General features: G+C 42.8%; 3 protein-coding genes across 4 annotated transcripts; 2 read left to right on the plus strand and 1 right to left on the minus strand.

The window, feature by feature from the left end:
- Nucleotides 1-479: 479 nt before the first annotated feature.
- Nucleotides 480-9,974, minus strand: oxnad1 (oxidoreductase NAD-binding domain containing 1). Of its 2 annotated transcripts, none has more exons than XM_084562772.1 (8): nt 9,164-9,974; nt 8,493-8,605; nt 7,932-7,998; nt 7,696-7,799; nt 5,042-5,183; nt 2,306-2,551; nt 2,038-2,146; nt 480-1,841 (listed from the first exon to the last, which is right to left on the minus strand). In XM_084562772.1, exons 1-8 carry the CDS (start codon nt 9,338-9,340, stop codon nt 1,684-1,686), a joined length of 1,116 nt encoding a protein of 371 aa, XP_084418898.1. In that variant the 5' UTR covers nt 9,341-9,974; the 3' UTR covers nt 480-1,683. The 2 variants fall into 2 exon arrangements, with proteins under 2 accessions (XP_084418898.1, XP_084418899.1); XM_084562773.1 differs by having other exon boundaries at nt 9,107-9,974.
- A 6,228-nt stretch (nt 9,975-16,202) lies between these two features.
- Nucleotides 16,203-18,299, plus strand: LOC311501185 (uncharacterized protein). Its single transcript, XM_084562877.1, has 2 exons — nt 16,203-16,587; nt 16,997-18,299. Exon 2 carries the CDS (start codon nt 17,017-17,019, stop codon nt 17,401-17,403), a length of 387 nt encoding a protein of 128 aa, XP_084419003.1. The 5' UTR covers nt 16,203-16,587; nt 16,997-17,016; the 3' UTR covers nt 17,404-18,299.
- Nucleotides 18,300-20,569: 2,270 nt separating this feature from the next.
- On the plus strand, nt 20,570-26,549 carry wipf3 (WAS/WASL interacting protein family member 3). Its single transcript, XM_084563876.1, has 8 exons — nt 20,570-20,654; nt 20,902-20,996; nt 21,552-21,711; nt 23,553-23,714; nt 23,791-24,504; nt 24,846-24,983; nt 25,598-25,699; nt 25,786-26,549. Exons 2-8 carry the CDS (start codon nt 20,919-20,921, stop codon nt 25,824-25,826), a joined length of 1,395 nt encoding a protein of 464 aa, XP_084420002.1. The 5' UTR covers nt 20,570-20,654; nt 20,902-20,918; the 3' UTR covers nt 25,827-26,549.
- The last annotated feature ends 36 nt before the right edge of the window (nt 26,550-26,585 follow it).

A 26,585-nucleotide genomic window follows, 5' to 3' on the forward strand; every position in this document is an offset into this window, starting at 1 on the left:
AGTGTGAATCAATGCAAGTACAGTGATGTCAAGTAATTGCAGCCTTTTGGAAAGTGTCTTGACTCTGTAGTTTATCCACCAGATGGGACTTTTTTTTTTTTTTCTTTTTAATTCTCAGCACATACCTTGGTCACAGTTTTTAATATCGTGTGTAAAATTACTAGCAGCGGATATATAAATACATCAGGCTGTTTAAAATCTTAGTCCATCACTGTGGAAGTCAAAAATACAGCCTGGGTCGGGCTCTAAATAAATAAATAAACAAAAATTCAGTGCAAATTTTGGGAACATTACAAATTATATATTTTCACCAATCCTGGTCAGATTTAATCAACTGTCTGTTCGACAATACCCTACAAGAGGCCACTGATAACGTTCCTATTTTCCAATTCGCCTGAAGTCACCCAGGAAAATACGTAATTTAGAATCAGATATTTATTACTTATTCCCTGGGCCATCTGTGTTGTGTATAAGTAGTGTGACATGTTAATATAAAAACAAGGTCAATAAAGTGTTTAAAAAAAAAAAAAAAAAACAACAACAGCTTTTCCGACTCAATTTTCTTTATTTCCTTTAAATCTCACGTCCCCGTCATATACAGTTTTCCTCCCGTGAGGAAGAAACGCAGAAACAACTCAAAAATGAGTCTAGATAGCACGACCCCCGCTGAGAGACGACAACAAGAAAGCTTGCAACCATCTCCGAGGGATGTTCAGCGATCCAAGCCAATCAGAGACCACCTGGAGGTTCCATTACAGGGCACCGTGGGACACTCGCTCTCGCCCGGGATGAGAAACTGTTTATGGGTATGTGTGACTGTATAGGAGATAGTGAGGCACTGTGTGTGTGTGTGTGTGAGTGTACGAGTGTGAGTTAAACAGGCGGGGATGCTGGCCAATGTGTGGGAGATTGTTAAGTTCTGACTCTAAAATATGCTCAGTGGTGTGAAATGTGGAAAAACAATCGCTCATAAACTACCTCTCTGATCAGCCAAACAATTCTAAAATAACAGCAAAAATAAAGTTAATTCATATATGGCAAAACACATCTAAAAAAATTTCATTAAATTAACCATATATTTTTTTAAAAGTACATTACTCATTAAATACTTATGTACAGTGTAAAATACCACTACTAACTGACATTGTTAGTACTGATACTCTGCATTGTAAGCATTGCATATAAAGCAAAAACATACAATTTTTTGGGCGCTATTTGTCTATTGTTACGACTTAGATGAATATCAGAACACAGTTTATGATCAATTTATGCAGAAATCCAAGTAATCCCAAAGGGTTCACATGCTTTTTCTTGCAACTGTACATCACTTCACTCATTGAGGTAAGTATTGGAGGGAGATGTGAATGAATGTGTATGTACCATCTGCAACACGGTGTGTCTGCTAGACACATGAGGGCCGCTGGAGTTTCAGATGTAGGAAACAAAAATGAATCTCCATTGTCTCTGGAAGCCGGCTGCTAGCTGAAGAGTGGGTGGTCCCAGTGGTCTACCACAGATGCAGCAGCAAAGATGAGTTTCCTCATCTATTTGAGCACTCACATTTAATATCCATATCCCTGGGAAATTTCAAATACTTTCTGTTCTCCCCACACACGTCCTCGCCCTGTTGACTACAAATATGAACACCACTTCGTTGGTTTCTAGCAGCGCTTGTAGGAGCTCCTACCACCACTTCTCAAAGATAATCCTGTCTTTTGGGAGGCCGAGGTCCAAGAGAGATTTTGAAATTGCTTCGATCATGGGTGGGGGTCCGCACAAGTAACACAAAGTCCTTTGTGGATCCACGTGAGCCTGCAGCTCCTCTTGTGTGATTCTCCCACCTGAGGAGACGCAAGGGAGGCAAATCAATTAATCAAGACTAACTGCTGCGACCTCTATCGCTTCAACGTGTTGCTTTGATGGTCCTGCTCTACATGATGACACAGATAAGACAACAAAGACAGACTGTGGTAGAATGTGAGCCACTCAATCATCCCAGCTGAACAAAGAAAAGTGCACGTGTATCCGTCAACTCACGGTTGATGAATGGCTGGAGGTATGGGTCAACATCTGCGCTCTGTTGCGTGACGTGGAAGTCACAGGAGAACTTGTCAGGGAACTCCCGACACGCCTCAATGATAGAGCTCTGGGAAAATAGAGGGAAGGCTGTGATAAATTTGTAATGGGGGTTTACCTCACGCAATTAAAAACACACCAGTCAGTATGTTCATGTGGATGTTGTTGCAGACCTGGCAGACTCAAGTCTTTCTGGCGAAAATCTGTCAAACAAAATGGATTAATGTACCTTGAAGAGCAGCTCCTGGGTGTTCTTGGCACTGTAACAGAGGTGGGCGGAGCCTATGTTGTAGTTTCCGCCACCCGACGCTTGGTTGAGATGCAGCAGATCTTTTGTGTGCAACAGAATAGAGTAGAGGGGATTGATGCCTACACCGCCAGCCACCAACAACAAATCCACAGAGGGGTCAGAGGGCGCCGGGTCAAAGAAGAAGTCACCACCAACACGCATGGCCACCCTGGAGCCTAATGTACACTGAGAGGAAGGAGGGGAGGAACAGCAGTTAAAAATAATGTAGAAGGAGTTAACTGTGCTAACCCAGGTAACCTGGAATGATTTCCAAACATTTCTCTCTAGCAGCTCAGATATACATTTTTGGAGACATTAAAAATTAATTCTAAGAAAAATTTACTTCTAAGCCTTCATCCAAGACTAGCCTCAGGGATCAGTAGAAAGACAATTTCAGATGAGAATGCATACACACAACAAACCTACAGTATGATGCAGTTGAAAGCAATTTCACAAGTTGCGAAGGTCTTTTGAAGTCAAAGGGAGCAGTAAATATGCCTTCATCTGCTTTTGTACAAGGGAACGCACATCCACATAATAATGCATGCACTTTTAATCTGCCATTACGGTCCCCACTCTATTCCTGGAGCACAATATCAAACAAAAGGATCATCAAATGATCCCAGAGCTGAGACCCTTTGAGTCTCAGAACGCTCAACACCGCTTCCCTCTTATTTACACACGGCGTAGTAGCTCAAAGCTGTTTATTAGACCTCATCATCAAACACAGAAGCTGCAAACAAATACGGAGGCTAGAGACAGAGAGGGGCGAGCTGGAAGAGAACATATTCACACAACTACTTGCACCAGTGGATTAGAGGAAAAAAAAAAACAGCATACTTGAAGCTTTTCAAGTATGCCAAATCAAAGTTAACGCTAACTTTACTGTTACATTTGCAGAACATTCAGAGGATTTAAATTCTGTTTCTCCCTGTTCTAAAGTGTAGGAGGTATACAGTCAATGCTGTTGTTGGACAAACCTCATTCTTAAGCTCAATGTGGGCGACACAGGCCGTCGCTATCTTGGAAGTGCCCAAGTCAGCCTAACTAACACCCGGCTACTTAAAAATCTTAAGTACTGAAACATGAGTGGAGCTGTGTCGGGTGGGTGACACCTAGGAAGAAAGCTGGCAACCTGAAAAGAATCCTTCCATTCACTCATGGCTTATTATTAATGCCCGTAGTTGAACACAAAGTACCGTTTTCACGAACAGGGAAATTCGCTGCACATATAATTTTATATCACGCTGTAATCATGTTCATATCTGTTGTAAAGTTGTAACAAGGAGGTCTATTGGGATTCACTCGCTTTTGAAGCCAGCCTCTAGTGGCCGATCTAGAAACTGCAGTTTTTGACATTTCTGCATTAGCCACGCGGGTAGGGTGACCAGATCCCAATTCGCCAGACGTGGGACAAAGACTACGTTTGTGTGGGACAATGTGGGACAATGTGAGATACCAATGCATCAAGGTAGTCTAAAAGAACTATGAGAAAAAATAAACATTTCTATTCTGCCCCTTTGCTTACAGCATCACTATGCTTTGCCAGCTGATTGATTCAGTAGCACATAACAGCCTGCAAATAAAAACTTAACAAATATATTTTATAATGTAAATATATATAAAAACTTGCTTAAATGCAACTTTCCCAAGTTCCCAAGTTGAGCAACACGTTTTGTCTCGCATTGTCTGTGTCGTTTCACGACGTATTCACCTCCGTGTGAAACGGAAAAATGACTCAAGCAAACTTCACAGCAAACTTTACCAGACTCGCCTTGCATTGGTTTCACCCAGGGATAGATAGTTTCCCAGTCTTTATTATAGCTGCATTTCCTCTTCTCAGTCGTACGGGTTGTGCTTCCCTCCATGTCTCGCGCTGCATGCCGTTCTGATCTGATTTGCATTGTTTGTTGTTGGTGGGCGCGCTCTTAACCTGCGTCCGCGTCCCACTTTGATTGACATGAACAAACAGCCCGCCCCGACCCCTTATGACAGCCCTCACTGCTTTCTCCAAACAGCTATTGGATAAATGCCAAATTATAAAACATGCATTTCAAAACTAGAGTCTGACTGTCAATAACAATGCGGGACAACGTCTCAATTTGCGGGACATGTGAAAAGTAATGAAAATGCGGGACTGTCCCGCACAAAGCGGGACATCTGGTCACCCTACACGCGGGTTCAAGTGGGACTTTTTGTAGCAATTTCACAATTACACATGGGTCATAAAATTGAATTAGAAGAAGGATGGATTTCATTTAACTCGCTCCGTGTTCGTTTAGAGAGTAGCAAAACACAGTTTTCATAGTTACACAAACAAATTAAGCCAATTCTAAAAATACCATCTTACTTCCTATGTTCCTTGTGACACTTCTGAATTTATGTTGCAGTGTTAATTCAAGAACTCCACAACACCTCAGACATTTCCTAACACCTTGATTGTTCTGCTCCACAAGACTTCTTTCTGCATCACTTCTCTCTCACGTTCACCACGACACTTCATCTCATCTCACTCACACACGCACGAGCAACTGCTCTTGTGTGTATCATGCGACACACGCTGAAGACATAATCTGCTTCTCTGATTCCTGTTAACGGGCAGCAACCTTTTCAAGAAACTGTCAACCATTTTCTAGTGAAATTGTATATGATGAAGAGAGTGACTGCCCCACTCACCGTAGTGTGGACCCAGTGTGCTGGAGGGTGTTTGGCGTATTTCACAGCCAGCTCAACGATGCCCTCCCGCTGCTGCAAACCCGGACTGGAGCACATGGAGAAGCCTCCTACTTTCTCAATACCAGGAATGAAGAAGTCCACCCTGCACACACACACACAAGAGGGAAAACATGATTCTTTAATAATCAGTCGAGTGGTTAATTACACATATAGATGTTTGAACTTGTACTTAAACCCAACTAAAAATGTTCCACTGGCCCATTTCCATTCTTCACCAATTCTCGACCAAATCTGATCATAAAGGTAAAGCTTAAATTCAGGCTTTGTTGTATTTTTGAGGCTAAAAGGAGACTTGTTGTTGCCACACTTCTGTCTGTGCTGGATTTCTTACACATTTGTGTCTATTTCCTTCTCATCTATGGGTTTCAATCCCTAAAAAAGCCCCTAAAGTTATTGTATTAGCTCCCAGAATTTTTTCCAATAATCTCAAAAGATGAAGCTGTACTCACAAATTGAACTAAAAATAATCCTATATGACTTGGCTTTGACTGATTCATTCATATCACCCTGTTTGATCACAGATATTGATGACTTGTGACGATTAATTCAATAACTTGCTTTTCACGTTCGTGTTAAATGTCATATGATTATCTCTAATCCTGTACGCAGTCCTGTTTTTTTGTGCTGCTACGTATCTTGACCAAAACACTCTCAAAGGCACTTTAACCCTGAGCTAGGGGTCAAAGTGTGAATGAAGGCAGAGCGTTGCCCTTTGACCTCAGCGCTGAGGGAAGCCCGTTCCAGAAACCAAGAGGAACACAAACCAAACCAGAGGGAAAGTTACCTGCTAGTTAGTTTATTAAAACTGTAGCATATCAGCGTTACACCTAACACGCTTGCATCCGTCAATCAATAAACAGAACAGAGTCGCCACAAAGGAAAATAGCAATGCTAAACATCTGGGCTAATGTTACACCAACACAATGACCCACTGTTACGCTTGATAGAGACACTGACTCTGAAACACTCAGAGGCATCATAAATATGGATCTGCCGTGAAAACGCACACATATGTTCCACCCGCCTCCTCCTTTTCTTCCTCCTCTCCCACCTGGAGACGAATGACTAAACAGTCCTTTTTCTTAAAAGCGCTCAAAGTTGAGGATTTCCATCTATTTACATTCATTATCAGCCGCCGCGGGGCAACAAGCTGCCAGATTTATTTCTCACCACCGCCCACCAACAGTATGGGCCCATGTACGTACTGCATGTGCACAACACACTAATTAACACTGGCAACACTGACTGACAGGCCAAGAGCCAGAAAAAAAAAAAAAAGCCCCGTCTTCATCGAATATTCATCGTACTTAACTTACTAAACTTACGATTAAGATATAACAGTCACTTGAAGTTAGCTTAAAAAAATAAAACATTTTCAATTTTCTGCAAGTCCAAACAAGCCATTCTGTCTTTGAAGTCAAACCTGGCAAAATACAAGTAAACCCAAGTAAATAACAGCTCTCTAAACAAATCTGTTTGGTTTATCCATATCTGACACATAAACTTTAATCCTCCTTTGAGCTGATGTGAAAACCTTGTATCAACCGCTGTAGGAATGTAACTTGTTTGCTGTAAACTGTTTACTGTTGAAGCCCTGAAAGGAATGAAAGCCTCTTGCTCAAGGCTGACAAATCTGACGCAACCCTGTCACCGTGTGGTGACTATGGGTATTACACGCATTAATGAAAGGACTGGGAAAAATGTTGCTCAATAATAATTATAATAATTGTAACCCTTAATTGTCCCGCAATAGGGAAATTTCAGTTCCTGCTGTTTGACCCATCCATTTGTTAACACAGTAGTGTGAACAGTTGGAGCAGTGGGCTGCAGCCTCTAAGGGCTGCGGAGCAATTTGGGGGGTAACATGCTTGCCTCTAAGCCTCAGCCATGGACATGGCGGGAGGCGAACCTGGGACCCCTCGGTCTCTTTACAGTGACAGACAATCTAGGTTAAACCAGAACAGACCAAAATAATCTAAATTCCAGAACATATAAATAAATAAAATAAAATCTAGCAACCCTTGTGTTCTTCATGTTGCTTCCTCAAAATTTCTCGGTGCTTATTTGAATGTAGGTGCATCTTTATACGATCACATGTTGATTAGGTCATTAAATATACTGTTTATAAGAACCTTCTTCATTTTACATAGTGTCGGTCAGGAAACATAGAAGAAGAGAGCGTGTCCAGTATTTCCACTTGAGTTATGTTTTAGTCTAGTCCAGTCTAGATAAGAGCAGCAATCGACAGTGATTACCTCTGGCTTCAGTACCACACATTTGTGTGACTTTTTGCGTGCTGAAAAAGAAGATTGTAGGTAAGGTATATAACCTTTGCTCTTCAGTCAGCAGTTATTATGTAACTACTCTCGAGGCCATACACGGAAACCAAAGTTCTGTGCTGTAGATTTATTCAAATTTTTTTATTTATTTATTTTTTGCTTGGAAATTTGCATGGCTTCTGATCGCAGCAGGAACCTGATTTTATGAATGTGATCCAACAAAAGTCACAGATTAGTCAGCCAGCATGATAGCTGCCTTTACAGAGACAGACAGAGATCTTTATAGAGTGGGTGCAAACTTGAGTGCCTACTCACCACTGTCCTGCCTTGAAGATGAAGTCTGGATGGACGGCTATTCTCAGTCGTTTCACTGTCTCTGACTCAGTTATGATTCCACATACTTGTGCTGGATACAGAGCCTGTGTTGACACACAGCAACAGATGATAGTTTAGGAGTTAATAATCCCAGGACAGACAGCATAATTTGACCATGTAGATTAAAAAGTGGCACAGTCATGACGAACTCATCCAACTTCAGGATAAGAACTTACATTTTGTCTGTAGTTGCTCGCCGTCCTCTCCAGGTGGTCCATTTGTCGTTTGGAGGACATATTTCTCCTAATAAAAACGGTGGAGACAGTTTGATCAGTTTCCTTTAAATACTCCCCTGTGCAGAGTGTGAACAGCTACGCAGCAGCGTTACGGACAAGAAAATTCTAAAAAGACAAATGGCGTTTGACCTCATTGTCAGCAAGAAACAATGGACTTAAAGGGACAATTCACCGAAAATACAAAACAGCGCGTTTACATTTTGTGTGTTTGAAATTCAACATGCAGTCCCAAAACTTAGCCTTTATAAATAAAACACAAATGAGTGTCTACATAGGACTATCAATAAAGGTGAAGAAATCTATATTTTGCTTCTTAGGGCAAACTGACACATTAAGGTTACACAACAAACTTGGGAAGTAGATACAGATGAACTACTAACAATATTTCACAAGATTATGTCAAATGATGTCAATGCAAGGTATATACTCTGTCCCAGTAGTGAGAGATGCGGACAGTGGGACACAGCCAGCTGAACCAGGAACAATCAAAACTAAACCCACCTTGTGGAAGAGCTGAAGCTCAGCAGCCGGCAGCTATGCAGACAGGAGGAGGGAGACGTCAGGCTGAAGCTTCGAGCAGCGGTGGAAAGGAAACAGGGGACGCTCATTGCGACCTGGGTTCATGTCAGAACAGAGAAGACAACAACACTGTCAAAACCAAAAACTGTCAGTTATGTAACATCACTTTTCCCTTTGAGGTGATACGCATAGATTTTGCTAGCTAAGCGCTTCACAGACCTACCCACAATGGGAAAGCATCGCAAACCAAACTCAACTCACGGAATAATAGACTATACTTAACTGTCATGTCAGGTAAATACCACCTGTTCACATCAAAAACGTCCACCGAGACCTCAGTATTACTGATAAAGCTAGCCGTCATCTACCGTGGAGTGTTTTAATAGATGACAGTGATGAGGTAACATCCCAACACGTTACATACCAACTAAAAACCAGCTAGATGTATTATTGGGATTATTTTAAACGGACTTTGGCGTGACCTCCTCCGTCATGTGGCTAATTGTGGGGTTAGCTCACCAGCTAAAGCTGCTAGCTAACAAACGCCGGTCCGGTGTATTTACTGACACAAAAACAACACGAGCTACTTTTCTTACCGAGTTAAAAACGATTCCGCGCTTCTCTTAAATGCTGTTTAAAATTTTTCCCCGTACCTTTAAAATAACCTTGGTCATGTTATGATTACATGACACAACTGATGTCCACGTCTTCTTCGTCGAAATTGTACTACAGCTGGCGACTTCTTCTACTACCACTGGAGGTGCCTTGTGTTCATTTTGATGCAGTAGCGCCCTCCTTCCATCGCTACCGGAAGCACAGTATAAATTCATTAGGCCTCATTAAATGTGTGCATAGTTTTAGCCTTGAGATCAGTTGAAACCTGCTAGACTTTTGTACAAGTTGTTAATAGTCATTTATCACGACTGAGGGATTCAAAATATCGTTAGTTTGTAAAGTTTGTAGTTTTATGCCGACTCTCCAGACAGAGCATTAGCAAATAAAAACTAGCATTATACATTCAAAATACGACATGGACTTGGAAAATACAGTTTAACATAATTTAATTTAAAGCTACTAATGATGGGTTGTCTATAGGTGCACGCGTTTTATGTCTCAGAAACAGGAAGAAAAGCCAAGAAGATAATCATACTTTTTATAAAGATTTGTTTTCTTAACGTTAATGTACAAAGGATTTATTTCTCACCACCGCCCACCATGCAATTACTCACAGTTGAAAAACTTTCTTCAACTTAAAGAGGTGATAATCGCCACTGCACTGTTGGCTTTGACAAAACATTGTGTCATTGTTTTGGTTTTAAAAGATGAGATTTGACTCTTCAGTTGCGCTCTCGCCACCTTTGTCTGTTTTGTTTTTAAATGCCGCGTGCAGATCTCTAAAACCAACATAACACTACACAACAGAGAGCCCGAGTTAAGGATTTACGTAGCTGGATTACGCTGTCATGACTCAGGGCGTATTTGCAAAATCTCTCCAGATTGTATTAATGTTTTGTGTGCCTGTGTTTGTGTGGGAGTGTATTTATTTATATCTTTGACTGTAAGCTTTATTGTGTAAGGCTCTTAAGATTGAACAATGGACATCTCCATACGCAGAGTCTGAGGATTCTTCATTTTGGCTCTTGTGGTAAAAATTTGTGTGTTTGAGTCAAGCCATGACCTTTTACTGTAGCTGTCTGTGAGTAATTGGCCTCAAAAAAGCTAAATTCAACATTGTGTAAAGTCCACAGTCAGGAAATATTTTGCAGAAATCTAGTGATCTATGTTCAGAAGTCTTGAATCTGCAAACTTGGCAATGATTTGTGTAATGCACCAAAAACTAAAAATGGTTCAAACTTTCACCAAACCTGGTGAAATAATAAGCTTTAGAAAAATGACACTTTGTACGGTCTTGCCTTTTAAATCTGAAGCAGTCTGTTTAAATGTGGTGAAACCTGAGCTTTTATTTTCTTCAACTTATAGTTACAGTTCAGACTTTCCCTCATCTACGCCATGGAAGAAAACATACAGTATCGTTCACATTTGGAAGGACGTGAAGGACTATTTCAATTTCAAATAGTTAAATTTCAGGGTTTGGAAGAAGTATTGGGTTCAGAAGCTCAGAAAAACTGTCAACTGAGTATTAGATGATGGAGTTTGTGGTAGAATTTCTTTGCCACCAGGAAATACTCTGTCACCAGTAAAATAATAAAACAACTGTTCTCTGAAATGGAAGCTCTGCAACAGATACGTTTAGGACTTTTGATTATTCATAGTTTGGCATTAGACAAGTTTCAGCGTGGTTATCTGGTGTTGGATGAGGTCAAGATTCTCAGGCATCAGGGTCTAGCTAAGGGCTAGGATGATGGGAACTGGACTTGCTTGAGATTTTTTTGCAGCTATATGGCTGGAATCAACCAAAGAGGCCTCGGTTCGGATGAGAGGTAAAACATCTAGTACGGCTGCTCTAATCAAGGCTAGGTTCTCATAGGTACAGTATGGAATGGGCAAAGCTGCATGTCTGCATATCTGGGTGTTCCTTTGATCGTGTGTGTGTCAGAAGAATAGCACTTAAAAGAAACATCTTTTAAGTTACTTTTATAAAGTAACCGCCGGATTCCTTTCTGCATTCCAGGATGTGTTCAGCTTCAGTTTCTGCAGAAATCCCAGGTGAAGCGCAGGCGTGCATTGCTGGCATTTTCGTAGCTCAAAAAAACCACTGACACAAACAACGCAACACATGGAAACTCAGTCCGCCTACCAGGAAAGAGACTCTCTCCCGGCCTGCTCCAAATGAATGCTATGGAAGTGACAACAGATTATTTGTTTTTTTTTACTACACTTCCTTCTACGGCGTCACCCACGTTTGCATCAGTGAGGTAGCCGGTGTTTAAAGGGCCCATAAAGGTTTGTGTTGTCTGAGAAGGCCAGTAAACCAGCTGCTTGTGTCACCACCGTCCTTAGACACAGTAGCCACTCGCTTCCTTTGCTCTTTTCTTTTTTGTTTTCTTTTCCTAGCTGACTCTACCAGTCCAACTGGCTGCCTTCCTGCTCTCTTTCCCATGCTCGGCTCAACCTGTTGTTCAGTACTTCACAGTGACTAAGACAGACTTTCAGGTTTGTCGTTTCTTACGTGTCCTATTGGACTCATACGTACGCGGCACATGTGTGATGCAAGCACACCGTCGTCACTGCACATAAAGAATGAGCGTAGACAGGCACATGTAGTTTGACCTGTGTGTCAGCGTAAATATTTATGCATGCTTGAATCAACTTTTACCGCGTCTCATCTTAAACCTTTGTGTATACAGTAGATTTATTTGTCATGGTCAAGCCTTTTGAGCTTTTGGATTCATCATAGATTGTTAAATTTCATGCTGATAATATGTGAACAATTGAGTTGCGGTTGCCAGCTTTACAATAAATTTTTTGTGTATCTGTAATAATAATAATAAAAAATAAATAAACTAGTTAAAACGTCAAATGTGGGTCCAAAACTGACGGTGGCTGACTGTGATTTCGACTGAACCGAAAGCAAACTTGTCCGTGTTTGGTCGTCATGGAGAAAAAGTGTTGATTCCGGTGGTTTCTAATGGCAGAAAGTCAACCAGACAGAAACAAATACAGATGGAGGGAATACCTCACGCAATGCCAGTCATTGCTCCCGTATCTCTCGACAGCATCGCTTGGTTTTCAACACACATTCTCCTCGTGCTTCTCTGTTTCTGTGGGCACTTTTTGTTTACCTCCACCCCCCTGCAGAATCAGTTCAGTGGTTCGAGTTTATAGGGCAGATCTGTATCTAGTAATGCACCCGCAGATGTTTTCTTTGCGTGGCTGAAGTTAATGATCAACTATCAGTGAGAGTATCTGTATTATTGTGGAGAGGAAAGCAGATTGAGAGATACGGGACAGAGAGTTGGAGAGACACAGCAAAACTGACAAGTGATGTTAGGAGATAATAGGTATGTGTTTGTTAATATTCATTCATTCATTCATCTTCTGTAACCGCTTGTCCTGTGAAGGGTCGCAGGGAGGCTGGAGCCTATCCCAGCTGTCGTCGGGGGAGAGGAGGAGTACACCCTGTACAGGTCGCCAGTCTATCACAGGGCAAGTTAATTAATATCACAGTTATCATTTAAAAAGTTCATAGATCGATTCCAGCATCTTGTGAGATTTTTTAAATACAGTTTTTATTGAAGGGAATTACACTACCAAGAACATAAGGACACATCCCAACCTCAAGTAGGACAATAGAACTGCAAAACAACTTAATGTGTCTCTGTACAAAAAGAAATTGCACAGATTTGTATGCACATCTACACAGCTAAGTGCACATGGTGGACAAAAAGAAGAAACAATGCATAAATAAAAAGTGCAATTTTGTTTAAAAGTAAAATTAGATAAGTATATAAATAAATAAAATAAAATTAATACTCTCTAAATATAATACCCCTTTAGTCAGCAGGCAATGTTGTAATTTATGAAAGCCCCCCCCCCCTTTCTGATGATATTTAAGAAATGCCTTTTCATGAAAAGCTCATCTTTTCTATCTTCAGAAAATTATCTCTACCTGAGCCAAAATGACATCTCTGAGCCAAAGAGAGACAGACGGAGCTCCCATAAAAAGAGGATACAACTCTGTGAGGGGTTAAAAACCTAGAACCAAGGACAAAATTACAAAATAACTCTTTCCAGAATTTCAGATTTTCACCATTTTAAATGGAAATCAACTTACTGGGGAAAACAAGTAACTTAGAGACGTCATCTTTATGACATTTTACACAAAAGCAATGAAACAGTTACCTTCTGCTCTGTTGATCTGTCATCACAATCATCGGCAATGTATTTACGAGTTTACATAATTGAAAGCATGTGTGCATTCATGACATTCACATTCATGCTTACCTGTGCATGGGGACAGGAAGGATCGAATAATGACAGAGAGCTTTGTTGGAGAGAGCGGAAGTAACTCTGCAGAGTATCGACTGGGATGGGAGATAGGAGGGGAGGGAGTCCCCCGGCATGCAGGCACGCATTCCTGATACCATAGTAATAACTTTCGCTCTAACTTTGGAGGAGGGAGACAAAAAGTATTCCACGATTCCTCCCTCCTCTTTTTGTATCTGGGTCTTCCCTGCTGGCACAAACCCACACAGAAACCATTCAGCCAGGGATTCCCAGGTCAGAGAAACTGCTTGTGACATCAAGGAGATGCAATTTGACTTAGAGACTCACTTAGAAACTTGGCCTTCACACAAATGATAGTTTAAGAGTGAAATGAGTGAATTTTTAGACTATGAAGAGACTATGATAATGTTAAAAATATAATACATGACCTCAACTATAATTTTAACAAAAAACACTTTTTATTAGTGTGTTATTTCACTTATCACGTACATGTGAACCATACATGGTTAGCATCCGACTGATGTACTTTGGCAACGTGTTGCCTGTAAACGTTGACTCACTCTTTGACTTAAATACTAATATTAAATACCTGTCATGGTTTATAAACCGGTACGTGATGCTTTAGCGATCAGTCACAGGACATTAATAGGAACAAACTTCGCAATGACCTTCTGTGAAGCGATGAATCTTGTTCTTCCTCCACCCTGACACATGCTGCGCCTTTTCAGGCCCTTTATTTTGATCAGGAAAACACCTCCTATCACGTGTGTGTTTTGAAGCAAGAGGTCAAGAGCTACAGGTCATCTGAAGAACCAAAATACTACCACTAAGTGTGAGGAATCATTTTAATAACTTTTATTTATTTATTGCAGTTGTTTGATTGGCAGTTGCTTCACAGTTGGTACCGGTGAAGGCCTGTCCTGCTAAAGGAACGCACAGGTCTGATTATGCCTGTAAGAAAATATTTAATGATTTTTAATGTGCAGTTTCTGCTAAAAGCGGCCTGAACACCTTTTGAATGTCCCAGGAATGGTAAGTGATTTGCACTTACGTAACACTTCTCTCTCTTGTTGTACTCTCTCTTAGAAAGAGTTGAACCTTTGCACTGCCACATACCAGTGCAGAGCAGAGGTTGCCACGCAAGGTGCTCACCTGCCATTGGGAGCCATTTTTTTGTTCAATGTCTTGTTCAAAGACACTTTAATCGGCCTTCGGTTGGCCGTCAACCCTGCAATTAGCGGAAAAGCCACTCTACCTCATGAGCCCCAGCCATGCATTAAGGGGCCAGCAAGCGTTTGATTGAGGATGAGGATAGCACGTGTTGAAATTGTGAACAGGAAATATTAATAAAGTACGGTTTTAAGTGAGGTTGTTAATGGATGCGTAAATGTGCCAAGTGCAGGGTAAGATATTTTATATTGAGCCATATTATTAAATACTGTATTATTACATCATATACACTAGTGAATGAACATGTGAGTAGAACTGTATTCTTATATCTGGTCAAAGTGGAGTATGTTACATTAGATATGGCTCAGTTGTTAATCGATATCAAAGCACATTTCTTTCATAAAGTCATCATGGAGTAAAATATGCGTGGTATTCCTTCCAGTGTAAGGTAGAGGTGCCTCAAGATTGTGGAATACATAACTAAATATCAGGAAATAATTATTAATTGAGGCGGCACAGTGGAGTGGTGGTTAGCACTGATAGCCGATTGGGCCTTTCTGTGTGGAGTTTGCATGTTCTCCCTGTGTCTGCGTAGGTTCTCCCCGGGTACTCCGACCTGTCCAGGGTGTACCCCGCCTCTTACCCGAGGACAGCTGGGATAGGCTGCAGTGCGCCCGCTACCCTTCACAGGACACCTACAGAAGATGAATGAATGAATAATTATTAACTGAGAATATATCAGCAAATGACATAACACTACACATAACAGCTTCTGTAGTAAGTCTGCAAAACAAAACACAAAAGAGCATTTTTGCATGTTTTGATTTTATAACTTTTTTTAATGAACTCATTAGACAGTGGTGCCTCTACTTTGCAATTACACTTTTCTCTACCTGCTACTAAAAATGTCATTATAATCAAAATTGAGCCTTATCTTTTATAATCCAACAAAAATGGTTGTAGATGATGTATCAGTGTTCATCTGGGTCGTGGATAAGTGAAAGTGTCCCAATCATGATTCTGGAAGACATCAGAAAGGCAGGAGAAACCCATGAACCTTTAGAGAACCTGACTCCAGAGCTGTAAAGTACAGTGGGAGGTTAAGCAGAACCCCCCCCCCCCCCCCCCACACACACACACACTTAATGTGAACTTTACAACAGCAACAATAACACCTTCCGTGCAGCAGTGTCATCTCAGGAGACACCTGACCTCGTCCTGTCGCATGCGTTCGTCTCATAACCTCAACTATTTAAATACTTGTAGTTGAGCTGCCACTGAGCTGCTGAGCGCAATCTATTTTGATCGCTGGTTATTAATATCATTAACGCGCTCAATAGACTATCCAGTTCCACTGCTTTGTGTGAGAAGTTATTGCCTGAACTGGGCGTCCAGAAATGGAACATAATTTGGCTTGGGTTGGGTTCAGCTAATACAAAGGACTCTCTTTTTTTTTTTTTTTTTTTTTTTCTTTTCTGTTACCGAAGAGGCTCACGCTCCCATGGGGTATGTTGCCACGCAACTGCAAGCCCCGCCTACCATTGCAGAAGATTCACCTGAGAGGTGCTCACGTGACGCGCTCCGAGAGTCCAGCCAATCAGGAGCGAGGACAGGTGCTCCGAGTTGAGAGTTTCGGAGGCGGAAACCTGCTAGTTCAGTAGAGGAAAGCCGCTCCTTATAAATGTCTCAGGCCGTTTGAACTTTTCTCAGCAAGTGCAGAAGGAGAGTAGAGATATTTGACGAGGGCGACAGAAAACATTTAAGACGCTCTGCAGGTGGGAGATGTGACGAGACAGGACGCCCGGCTCGTGCGTAAAATGGACACTTCTGCACCCATCTGAGGGACTGTTGACAGAGCTGACCCAAGTGTCCCACTGCTGAAGAAGAAGTAGAAGAAGAAGACACTGAGTGGTGTGGATATACAACTCAGCACAATCAAAAGACATTTACACTTCGATTAGGGTCGTTTTAAGTGTCGGTGCCACCTGTTGCATCTCAGGTAAGCTTACCTGAAAGCCTTTGTGTGCGTGTTGGTGTGTGTGTGTGTGCGTGTGTGCTTGTGAATTGTTCACCTGTGAATCACTGCAAGAGTTTGCACTTCTGTTCCCACGACTCATTAAACCTGTTTTGCAGACAAGCTGAACATGGTTACACAGGTTATTCACAGGACTAGTTGGCAAATATTACTTCACATATCCGAAATGAGACCAAAAAACAATTCTGAAAAATGAAAATGCATGCAATTTAGACGAGGCAAAGGATATTCAGTGTAATATATATAATAATATAGTAGTTTAGAGCATAAATGGGCTAAAATGTGACCTGAAAGAGAATGGTAGATTACTGCTGAAGGGTGAGAACATATCAACAACCGATGAATGAGTGATGCCATCTGTTCTTCGTCACAGATTCCTCCCTCCACGTAAAGATGACAGAGAAGAGCCCATGGTGGAAGGCGTTCCTGCCAAAGAAAAAGAGCGGATCCTCCAAGGATGCAGGTTCCTCGAACCACTTTGGCCCCGACTTTGACCCTTTTACACAACTTCAAGAAAAGCACCCCAGTGCCGCAGACCCCAAGGCCCCCGGCAACCAGTCCCTGTCCCAACAACAGCCCAACAAGAGCTCCAGCCTCCTCAGCGACGACACCTTCGACGACTCCCAGCTGGAGTCGGTCTTCAACGAGAAGTCGTGCCGCAGGAACATGAACGTGTCACGTTCGGGCCGCTTTAAAGTGAAGCAGAGGGGCCGCTCAAGCCTCCCCATACAGGAGAAAGAGACAGAGAACACTGCGCCCGGGAAAGAGGATGTGCGATGACACTGAGGAGGGGAAGGTGGGGATCAGAGACTGCTTTGCAAAGACACTTGGGAGGAAGGAGAGAGATTTAAGCATATGAAGATGCCTCATTCTCGTGAGGCAAGAAGTCTGCTGTGTGTTTGTTGTGATGGTGATTATGAAGATGATGAGCATTCAAGTTTAAGCCCAGTACTGCAGATTATGTGGTACCAGACATGGTATTTGGACATTTTTTGATGGACTTGTGTCAGAAGGCCACTGCATGAAGTAACATTAAAATGAGTTTGAAATTGTTTATAATGGTTAGTGAACCAACAATATTCCACAATCAATAGAAGACCTGTGGCGTGAGCATTTACATTGCACCACAGTATCCCTATTTTCAGAGACTGGACAGCACATAAAGTGGCACACAACCCTAAAAGAAAAGCCCCATTACCATTCTCTCTCATACTGCTCAAGAGATGTGATATTTTTCCAGGAAATTCTTTCTTATAAATGTTTACATTGTGTCTGCAATAAGAATAATACATGTTTAATAATGAAGGATGAGTGTAACGCTACTCTTAACAATGCTTTTACAACAATTTTGATTCTAAAGGGTTAGAAGGATATTTATGAAGGTGTAACTGATTCCATTGTATGTGTGATCAAAAAAGAAGTGAGCAGCTTTTGGTTGGATACAAAACAGTTGGCAGCAAAATGCTTGAAATATCAGATGAAGGATGAATAAGGGCATATATTTTATGTGAATGCCGCTGAAATAATAATAAGCTAATAGCCAAGTGTGTGAGAAACGCATGTATTGCTAAGGAAGTGAACTAGTTGTGCTTTTCAGGGCTGCTGTGTATTGGATCACATGTGAATACGTACATGAAGGCAAAGTTTGAGAAATAAATCTGATGTCTGTCACTGAATATGTGCGTGTGCTTAAACTCAACAGTGAAATAATACTCCAGAAGGTAAAATTTACTCCAGTAGTGCACCTTATAGGTATAAAAACAACAGTTCCGGTGGCACATTGACAGAGACACAGAAAAATGTAAAGTGTGTTTGAAAAAAAGAGCAAAAGACACAATGTGCGGAAGACACAGTGGTTTTGGCACCGAACAAGGCAATTAGAAGGAATTAGCTCCAGTTAGGGGTTATATATAGAGTGTGTGACAAACCCAAGGCTGAATTGTGCTGTCAGCTAAAGGGAGGAGTACGCCTGTGTCGCTGCATTCCTTTGTCACTGTTAAAGTTGGAGTCGTGTGTGTCTGAACTTGTGCACCTTACAAGAAAGGGGTCGAACCGGTGCACATTTTACAATCACATTAACATACTGAATATATTAAGCTAATTAACTGTAGTGCACTGTGCTTATCTCACAGCAGCTCTTTAAAAAGGAGATTCTCTGGAGCTCTGTGTCCACAAATGAGTAGGACCTGTAATGCCACGTTTTCAACGCAAGAGGGCCAGTATGTGCTGCCATCATGCAGCTGGGAAATGGAACTGAACAAAAAGAAAGCAAACACTGTTTAGGATTTAGTTTTATAAAAGTCACTGTCACCGATTGGCTCAAGTCAGAACCTTTTCTTACGCCACATGTGCAATTTAGGACATCTTCTGCACGGCCACTGTTCTGCAGGCAACGACAGTAAGCAGTGTAGCTGTCCTTCTTTCGTTCCTTCCTTCCTATCTCTCTCTCCATTGGTCCCGTATTGAGTGTGGGGCGGTAAGGTGTGGCTTTGCACTGTGAGCCTCCTGCAGGGCGCTCACATGCGCAAAACCGCAAACAGCCTGGAGTCCCTGGCTCGCTCTGGGCCGAGTCTGCGCGTCTTCAGCGTCTCCACAGTGGACTGGACAGAGAAATGGAGTGAAACATGAAAAGTGTCTGGAACTTTTCTGGTTGTTTACAGGAGCTCCACGCGTATCAGCTGTTGACAACCCTTAAGTCTGATAAGTGGTGTCCTCATTTGACTAAAAATAACTTGGGGAAACTTTTTCTGACCAGCGCACTGTGAGAGCAGCGTGCTGCGCTCCATCCCACTGAAGCTTTCTCTGCGAACAGGTGGAGCTCTGGTATTTTCTGAAGGTAAGGACGTCTCTTAATTATTGCACTCCTGCGTGACATTGAGATAGCTCTATTCACACGGAACTGTGGTGAAAAATGTGTAAAAATAGCTTGTGTGTGATGGGTTTGTCTGTGCATCTTTGTAAGAGCTAAGTCAATTTTGTTTTTAGGGGGACAGAGCCCTGTTACGCCTGTGCACAAATATGGATCATTTCTTTAACCTAGTTTTGTTTAATGTTGGCTTTTTGTGTACTTTTTTATTGTCCGCTGTCTGTCACAAATTACAGTTGGGAATTTAATGTAGGTGACAGTGGAAATGATAGTAAAGCACCAATTTTGCATGTCTCTCACCATGTGAATGTCCCTTGTTTAAACTGCAGCAGTTGCCAGCTCCATCTGTGTGTCTATGTCTATGTCACACCGGACCTTTTGTACCTCTCAAAGAACAAGGGGTCGAAGAAAAACAACAACTGGCGTGAGAGGTGCACTTCCACTGTCCCACCTGTTCTGCAAGGGCTCACCAGTGTCCAGCTTTGCCCCTTTAAAGATCTAAGCTGGCAGAGTCACAGAGGCTGCTTGACACAGATATGGAGATAGAAATAGCAACGGGAGACAGTCTGCCAGTTGCGAAGATTGGAAGCATGAAGTGTTCATGCGTGCGATAGGCAAGAGAGATGTGCGGAGATCCGACACAAACAGGCTCTGTTCTGTGTTTTATTAAATTTCTAAGGAGGAGCATGTGCAAATTCCGCAGAGTGTACCGAAAACCTCAGGGTGTTCCCATTCCTTCAGTCGTGGAAGACAACTTGTCAAAAATCTATGCTGTCAAGAGCGTGGGTGGGGGTCTCAGTGACTGACACCGTGGACTGTTACAGTACATGGAGACTGAAACATGGTGACGTGAGCTGTTCCTGGAAAGCTGCTGTAGTGGACATTTGGCAGTGTTTTGATTACTGAAACAGCTGCTCTTGAAGACTTCCTGTAAATAGTTAACCGTCCAGTACAACTTGGATAAAAAGAACAATGCGTTTGCACACGGCAGTGTTTTCCTGTGGGCTTTCCTAAATGTGTTTTTCCATTCATTTACTGCACTGAAGGCCTTTGGTCACTGAGTGACTAAAGGGTAGGGGTCCATTACTTTTCACACAACACTCACCATTGTTCCTGTCCCAAGTCCTGCCCCGGGGCATTGTGGGAAGAAGAGTAGCAGGGGCGGGTGGGTATGTGTCAGATTTCTCTGGAGAGGATGGAGTACTCTCTGTTTCCTGTTTTGTGCCGCGCGGTGGTGAAAGCTCTTCCTGTTCAGGGGAGAGGGTAGGAGGTCACTGAACGTGGCCCTTCACACAGTAGCAGCTTCTGACGAGGAGGGTAGAAAGCTACAGTAGATGCTGGTCAGTGGCTGCGCTGCGTGAACAGGGTGGCAACTCTGTTACCAGTAACAGGGCGTGCTTTGTCTTCCGCAGGTATCTGAGGCTGAGGCATGCCAGCACCTCCACCTCCACCTCCGCCTCCCCCAGCCCCCCCTCCACCACCTCCACCCACGGCCGCACTGCCACAGGTGAGGCTGTGCGTTCTTCTCTCCGTCCGTCACCGGCTCTCTCGCTCATGTAATCGTGAACAGTCCCTTGCGTCCTTCTTGGTGACCATCAGCCAAACACCTGGAGGTTATCTGCATTATTGATTGAGCTGTTACCCACAAACACACACACACACACACACACACACGGGAGCAGACTCTCAGTAGCAGAGGAGTGTTATGTTTCAACCGCAGGCTCACAGTGTCCTCATGTTAAATGAGCAGGGAAACACAGCAGAGAGATGGCTCTTTGGATATAGCGGTAATCTGAATCTATCAAAGTTGACGTTGATGATGATGATGCAATATGAGTTGTGCACTTCCATACAAATAATTATGTTAATTTCTGATTAGCTACATAACCTGAAATGTCAGAAAATTAATCAATGTCAACTAATTAAGCAAGTTATAAGAATTTAAATAGCTGGTGGTGAAAGTCGATTTTTAAGTAGTACAGGAGGATCATGCTCTGTGGGACAGGTGAAATGCTGGTCAAAGTTGTGTTTAAGTTCGTTTTCTTTTCTCTCTGTGTGACAGTGTCCATTAGAGCCACCTAAAGTCCAGTCTGGTGGCGGCGGCGGTGGTGGTGGAGGAGGAGGAGGAGGCGGAAGGAATGCCCTGCTGGCCGACATCCAGAAAGGAGCCAGGCTCAGAAAAGTCGCACAGGTCAACGACCGCAGTGCCCCCATCGTTGATAGTGAGTCCAAAGCAACTTCTCCTCCTCCAGAATGAACATACGAACACCAAATGGAGCTGTGATCGCTGAATGTTGCTCCCGTGCTGCTTGTGTCACTGCCACTCTCACGTTGGTACTTACCCGTGTGTGTTTGTACAGTAGTTTGAAATGTGCCAGCGCGATAGTGAAACAAGACGCTGACTGTTTCGTTTACTGGAAGGATGTTGTGTTTCTTTGGGTCATATTTGAACACGTACACACTTACGGGCCCATACACACTTCAGGAAGGAATGCCGTGGAGCAGATAGTGATGCAGGCACAGCAGGAAGCTACTACATACATTGCCAAACACAATAGACAAGAACAGATAGCTTAAGTTGTTGCAAGTTAAGGATGTTTTTTTTTTTTTTTAACACTTTATTTATGGTGTTTTTTCACAAAACGGATACATGTGTAAATTACCATGTGATATTTCACAATCAAAACAACAACCACAACAATTGACGCAACACCTAATAGACAAATACATACAAAGGAAAAACAAAACAAAACAAACAAACCCAAAAAAATAAAAATAAAAAAAATAAAACATAAGGGGTGCATCACTGTATAAGTACAATAGGTAAGTAGGATAGAGCAACAACAGTCTAAACATGAGGTATATGTTCACAGTTCCAGACCAGGTAAGGTATTCACATATTGTATAAAAGGGTCCCACGTTTTATAAAATTTGTGAACAGAGCCATTGAGAGTACATCTAATCTTCTCTAGCTTCATATTTAGCATGACGTCTCTAATCCATTGACTGCTTGTTGGAGGAATTGAATCCTTCCATTTAAAAAGAATGGCGCGTCTAGCTAATAAGGAGAGAAAGGCAATGACCCTTTGCAGGTGTGCTGGGAGAGTGGACCCATCTGAACACGATGCAATACCAAAAATGGCAGTTGTTGGAGAGGGCTCAATATCACTATTGTATGATTTGGAAATTGTGTCAAAAAAGGCATCCCAGAAAGGGGCCAATTTAGGACAAGACCATAGCATATGGTAGTTACTAGCAGGGGCCTGTTTGCACCTGTCACAAATGGGGTTTATTGTTGGAAATATTTTTGCTAGTCTAACTTTGGAAAAGTGCAGTCTATGAAGGACCTTAAATTGTATTAAAGCATGTCTAGAACAAATAGAAGATGAATGGACCCTAAGCAGAGCCATGTCCCATTCTTCATCTGAAAGTGGGACCCCCATACAAGTTAAGGATGTTTAATGGATTTTAATTTCAGTGGATGGTCAGTAGTGAAATGTTTAATCTGGGTGTAGGACATTTTTCTTCACTGAAAGCACATTTGAAACTTTCAGGTGCAAAAGACATTCTTTTTATGAGTAAAATCTAATTTTAGAGTCATGAAAATTTTGTCAGAAACCTTGACTTCCTGTTCATTTACTTTTAATATAGCTATGTTGCACAAGTCTCTCTCCCCAGTTTCTCGCCATATTATTAAACCACCCGTAGACATAGAACGGAGAGACACGGAAAGCTCGAACAAGCTACTGTGGATGGTTGAAATGGTGATAGTGCCAGTGTATCACTTAACATTTTAGGGATGTGTTCACCCAGTGAGTCAGTGGCACAGCTCGACTTACATGTGTCAACTTACACTAACAGTTACAGTATACGTAGCGAGCTAAGCCACCTTACACAAGAACATAAGTCTCAGTATCATTCTTGTGCCTAATAAACACATAAAACAAAGCATTTTTTTTGAAGCATTGTACAGAAACCTTTCCACGATCTGAGTTTTGATGCCCACTAATGTCACTGAACTACTGCTGAATTGTAACGCATGTGTATATGTGGTGTTCCCCAGAGCCCAAGGGAACCAGTGGAGATATTTCTGGAAATGGTGGTGCTTCTCAGGCCTCATTAGGTGGCATGGCACCTATAGGACCCTCTTTGAGTGGGCTATTTGCCGGAGGCTTCCCCGCCCTGAGGCCTATCGGACAAAGAGACTTAGCAGGCAAGACTCCAGGTAGGTGAATAATGTCATTCATTTTCAGTTTTCCTGTGTAATACTTTGACCATTAAATGACTCCCGTTGTTTTCAGTGTCCCGGTCGAGCTCATCAGCCTCCATGAAGCCGCTGTGGAATCCTCCCTCATCGTCTGACTCGAGCAGCCTAACTGAGCCTCACAGGACGGCAGAGATCCACCGTCCGCTCCCCGTCTCCTCCTCATCCGCTCCTCCCTCCCCGTCTCACAGCATCAAGCACTCACCCCCTTTCCCCGCTTCCTCCCCGCCTCCGCCTCCGCCGCCACCTGCCCCTCCCTCGGCTCCTCCGCCGCCTCCCCCACCTCAAGCCTTCCAAGACCGACCGGCCAACAAGCCTCCCCCACTCCCCTCGTGCCCTCCCCCTCCACCTCCATCACAGGTCACCAAGCCCACGTGGCTCCCCATCCAGCACTCTCACCACACTTCTTTCTCTCAGCCCTCGACTCCTCCACCTCCTCCTCCTCCACCTTTCCAACCTTCAGCCTTTTCCCCGGGGGACCGTTCCTCAGGCTGCTTCTATCCTCCACCTCCCTCTGCAGTTTATTCCGAACCCTCTCGGTTCCCCATTCTGCGCGACAGCCCCCTGGGACCTCCTCCCCCACCTCCTCCTCCGCCTCTCCCAGCTTCCTTCGCACCAAGCTGCCCGTCCACCCTTCCTCCACCACCACCAAAGGTGCCCCCAGTGCCATCCCCAGCCATGCGCTCTCTACCTCCCTCATACCCCTGCAATGCTCCCACTCGACGGCCACCAGCTGTGCCCAGAAGTGCAGGTAGGTGGAAAACTAGATATAGATATGTGGGAGTGGTGTGAGAACAGTGAAGAGAACAGGTTGGGCATTGGGACCACTCATTGTTATAGTCGCAGTCCCAAATTGTGCTGTTTTTCTGTGTCCCAACCTAGTATAGGTTGGAGACTGTGGCAGCTTTTACAGCTAGTCATTAAAGCCATTAAAACCGTATTGCGTAACTCAATTAATTTTTGTGGCCTATATAATCCCCTTCTCAGAGATAAAGTTCTGTGATATTGCCAGTTTACTTTAGAGAGTTTCACATCAGATTAGATTTTACCTTTTCTTTTCCCTCGCTGATGTCTGACTCCTCTCGGTGACAGGTGTGGGTCGGCTGGCTCCTCCTCCAGCTCCTCCGGCACGTTCCCCAAGCACGGAGTTGTCCACCCGCATTCCTCCCCCGCCGCCGCCTCCCCCCCTGCCCCCATCCAGTCTCAGGAATGGACACATGCACAGCTTGGGCAAGACATTTCACAACATATTTAGCATTATATTGGTGTGATAAAAGTGTAAGGCGAAATGCGAATGAATGTCCTGTTTTAACATGCTCTCTGTCTGCGGCTTCATTCAGAGGTGTCAGTGTATCTCTGGTCAGTAATTATTGAGGAGGAGTGGAGCAACGTGGTTTCCATATTTTTAGTAGGGAGATAATTTGATTTTAAGTAGAGAAGAAAATGGTTCTCATTACTGGAAAATAACACGTATATGTATAATCTAATTCTCCTCAATGGCCCAGTGTTCTGAATTAGGGGAACATAGAACTTTATTGTTGTGCCCAAATGTCCCTGCAGTGTTTCTCACGGGTTGATAATGGGCTTGTGCTGGTTGATGGTGCTGCATGTAACCGGTGTGCACGCAGAGACTTGACGCAGTTTAGAGGGTTAGAGTGTAACCCAGGATATTTTCTGTTGCTACAAATTAACTAATGTTCCCTTAGTTCTTCACATGCAGGCTATCAATAGATGGACAGATTAGCTAGGGCTAGTGGCACACACTTCTTCAATGAAAGCTTGGAGCTAAAACCTAGAAAATGGAACCTAACTTGAAGCTTGCTATTCTATCTTTACTCCAGCAGATGATTTTGAATCCAAGTTCCAGTTCCACCCTATAGAAGACTTGCCCCCACCCGATGAATTCAAGCCTTTCCCTCGGATCTACCCCAGCAAAGAAAACCGAGGTAGCTGCCCTGTAATTATTTCCCATCTTCGCTGACATCTTTTGAGTTGTCTTTTAAAATTTTTTCCCCTTTACTCTCTCTTGCAGTAAACCCTAAACCACCTGGGATCAGGACACACCTCAGATGAGTCATGTTATCACGCTGTTCTTCACTCCCTTACACACAGCAAAAAGAACATATTCAATATTCAGAAATGTAACTGCTGTGGACGGCCATGGAGAGGCTTTGTGTGTATGTTGTTTGTGTTTACTGTATTTGTGTGTGTGTGTGTATATATGCAAGCGTCAAACAGGGTCTCGCCTTATTCTGACTGAGTGACCTCTGACATTTTCCAGTGTGGAATGTTTTGAATGTGTGTGAGGAGGAGGGCTCTCCCTACTCATGCTCATGAGCTACATACAGACAACACACATACACTCCAAGCACAGTGTCTTCCATCAAGTATATTTAACGTGACTCGTGACACAGATTCTCATATTTCCAGTGTTTTCCAGTTCATTATCTATGTACAGTATAGCATTAGAGAGTTTTGCATATACAGTAGCATTTTGAAAGTCTGCGTTTAACCCAGACGCCTTCGCACAGTTTAAAGATAGAGAGCCCATTTTAAGCAAGACAATCCTCTTATATTATTTTATATAGTTATATATGTGTTTTACTCTATTTTGGAAATTCTGTGTTGGCTGGTGTGCACGAGGTGGGCCTAACTACAGTGAAATCAAGTGAAGTTTTGGTAGCTATATCCTTGCACTGCAGGGTAGACTAACCTTTTGTGTTCATAAATCATCATACATGCAGTATTATGGTGCTCTCCTGTGTTAATGTGATTTTTTTTACGATATTATTGTTGGCTTACTGATGGATAACAAAGAGAGGTATAGGTTCC

Source organism: Chelon labrosus (genome assembly GCF_963514085.1).
Source record: "Chelon labrosus genome assembly, chromosome: 16".
NCBI classification, from domain to species: Eukaryota; Metazoa; Chordata; class Actinopteri; order Mugiliformes; family Mugilidae; genus Chelon; species Chelon labrosus.

Bases quoted from the DNA above. Each gene is read 5' to 3' on its own strand.
- wipf3 (XM_084563876.1), top strand. From the start codon at position 20,919: ATGCCAGCACCTCCACCTCCACCTCCGCCTCCCCCAGCCCCCCCTCCA. The intron at 21,712-23,552 runs GTGAGTCCAAAG...GGTGTTCCCCAG, and splicing joins CAGTGCCCCCATCGTTGATA to AGCCCAAGGGAACCAGTGGA. The intron at 25,700-25,785 runs GTAGCTGCCCTG...TCTCTCTTGCAG, and splicing joins CCCCAGCAAAGAAAACCGAG to TAAACCCTAAACCACCTGGG.
- oxnad1 (XM_084562772.1), bottom strand. From the start codon at position 9,340: ATGAATTTATACTGTGCTTCCGGTAGCGATGGAAGGAGGGCGCTACTG. The intron at 7,999-8,492 runs GTGGGTTTAGTT...CGTTTTTATTAG, and splicing joins AGCTTCAGCTCTTCCACAAG to GAGAAATATGTCCTCCAAAC. The intron at 2,552-5,041 runs GTGAGTGGGGCA...CCTTCCTCTCAG, and splicing joins CACACTGGGTCCACACTACG to TGTACATTAGGCTCCAGGGT.
- LOC311501185 (XM_084562877.1), top strand. From the start codon at position 17,017: ATGACAGAGAAGAGCCCATGGTGGAAGGCGTTCCTGCCAAAGAAAAAG.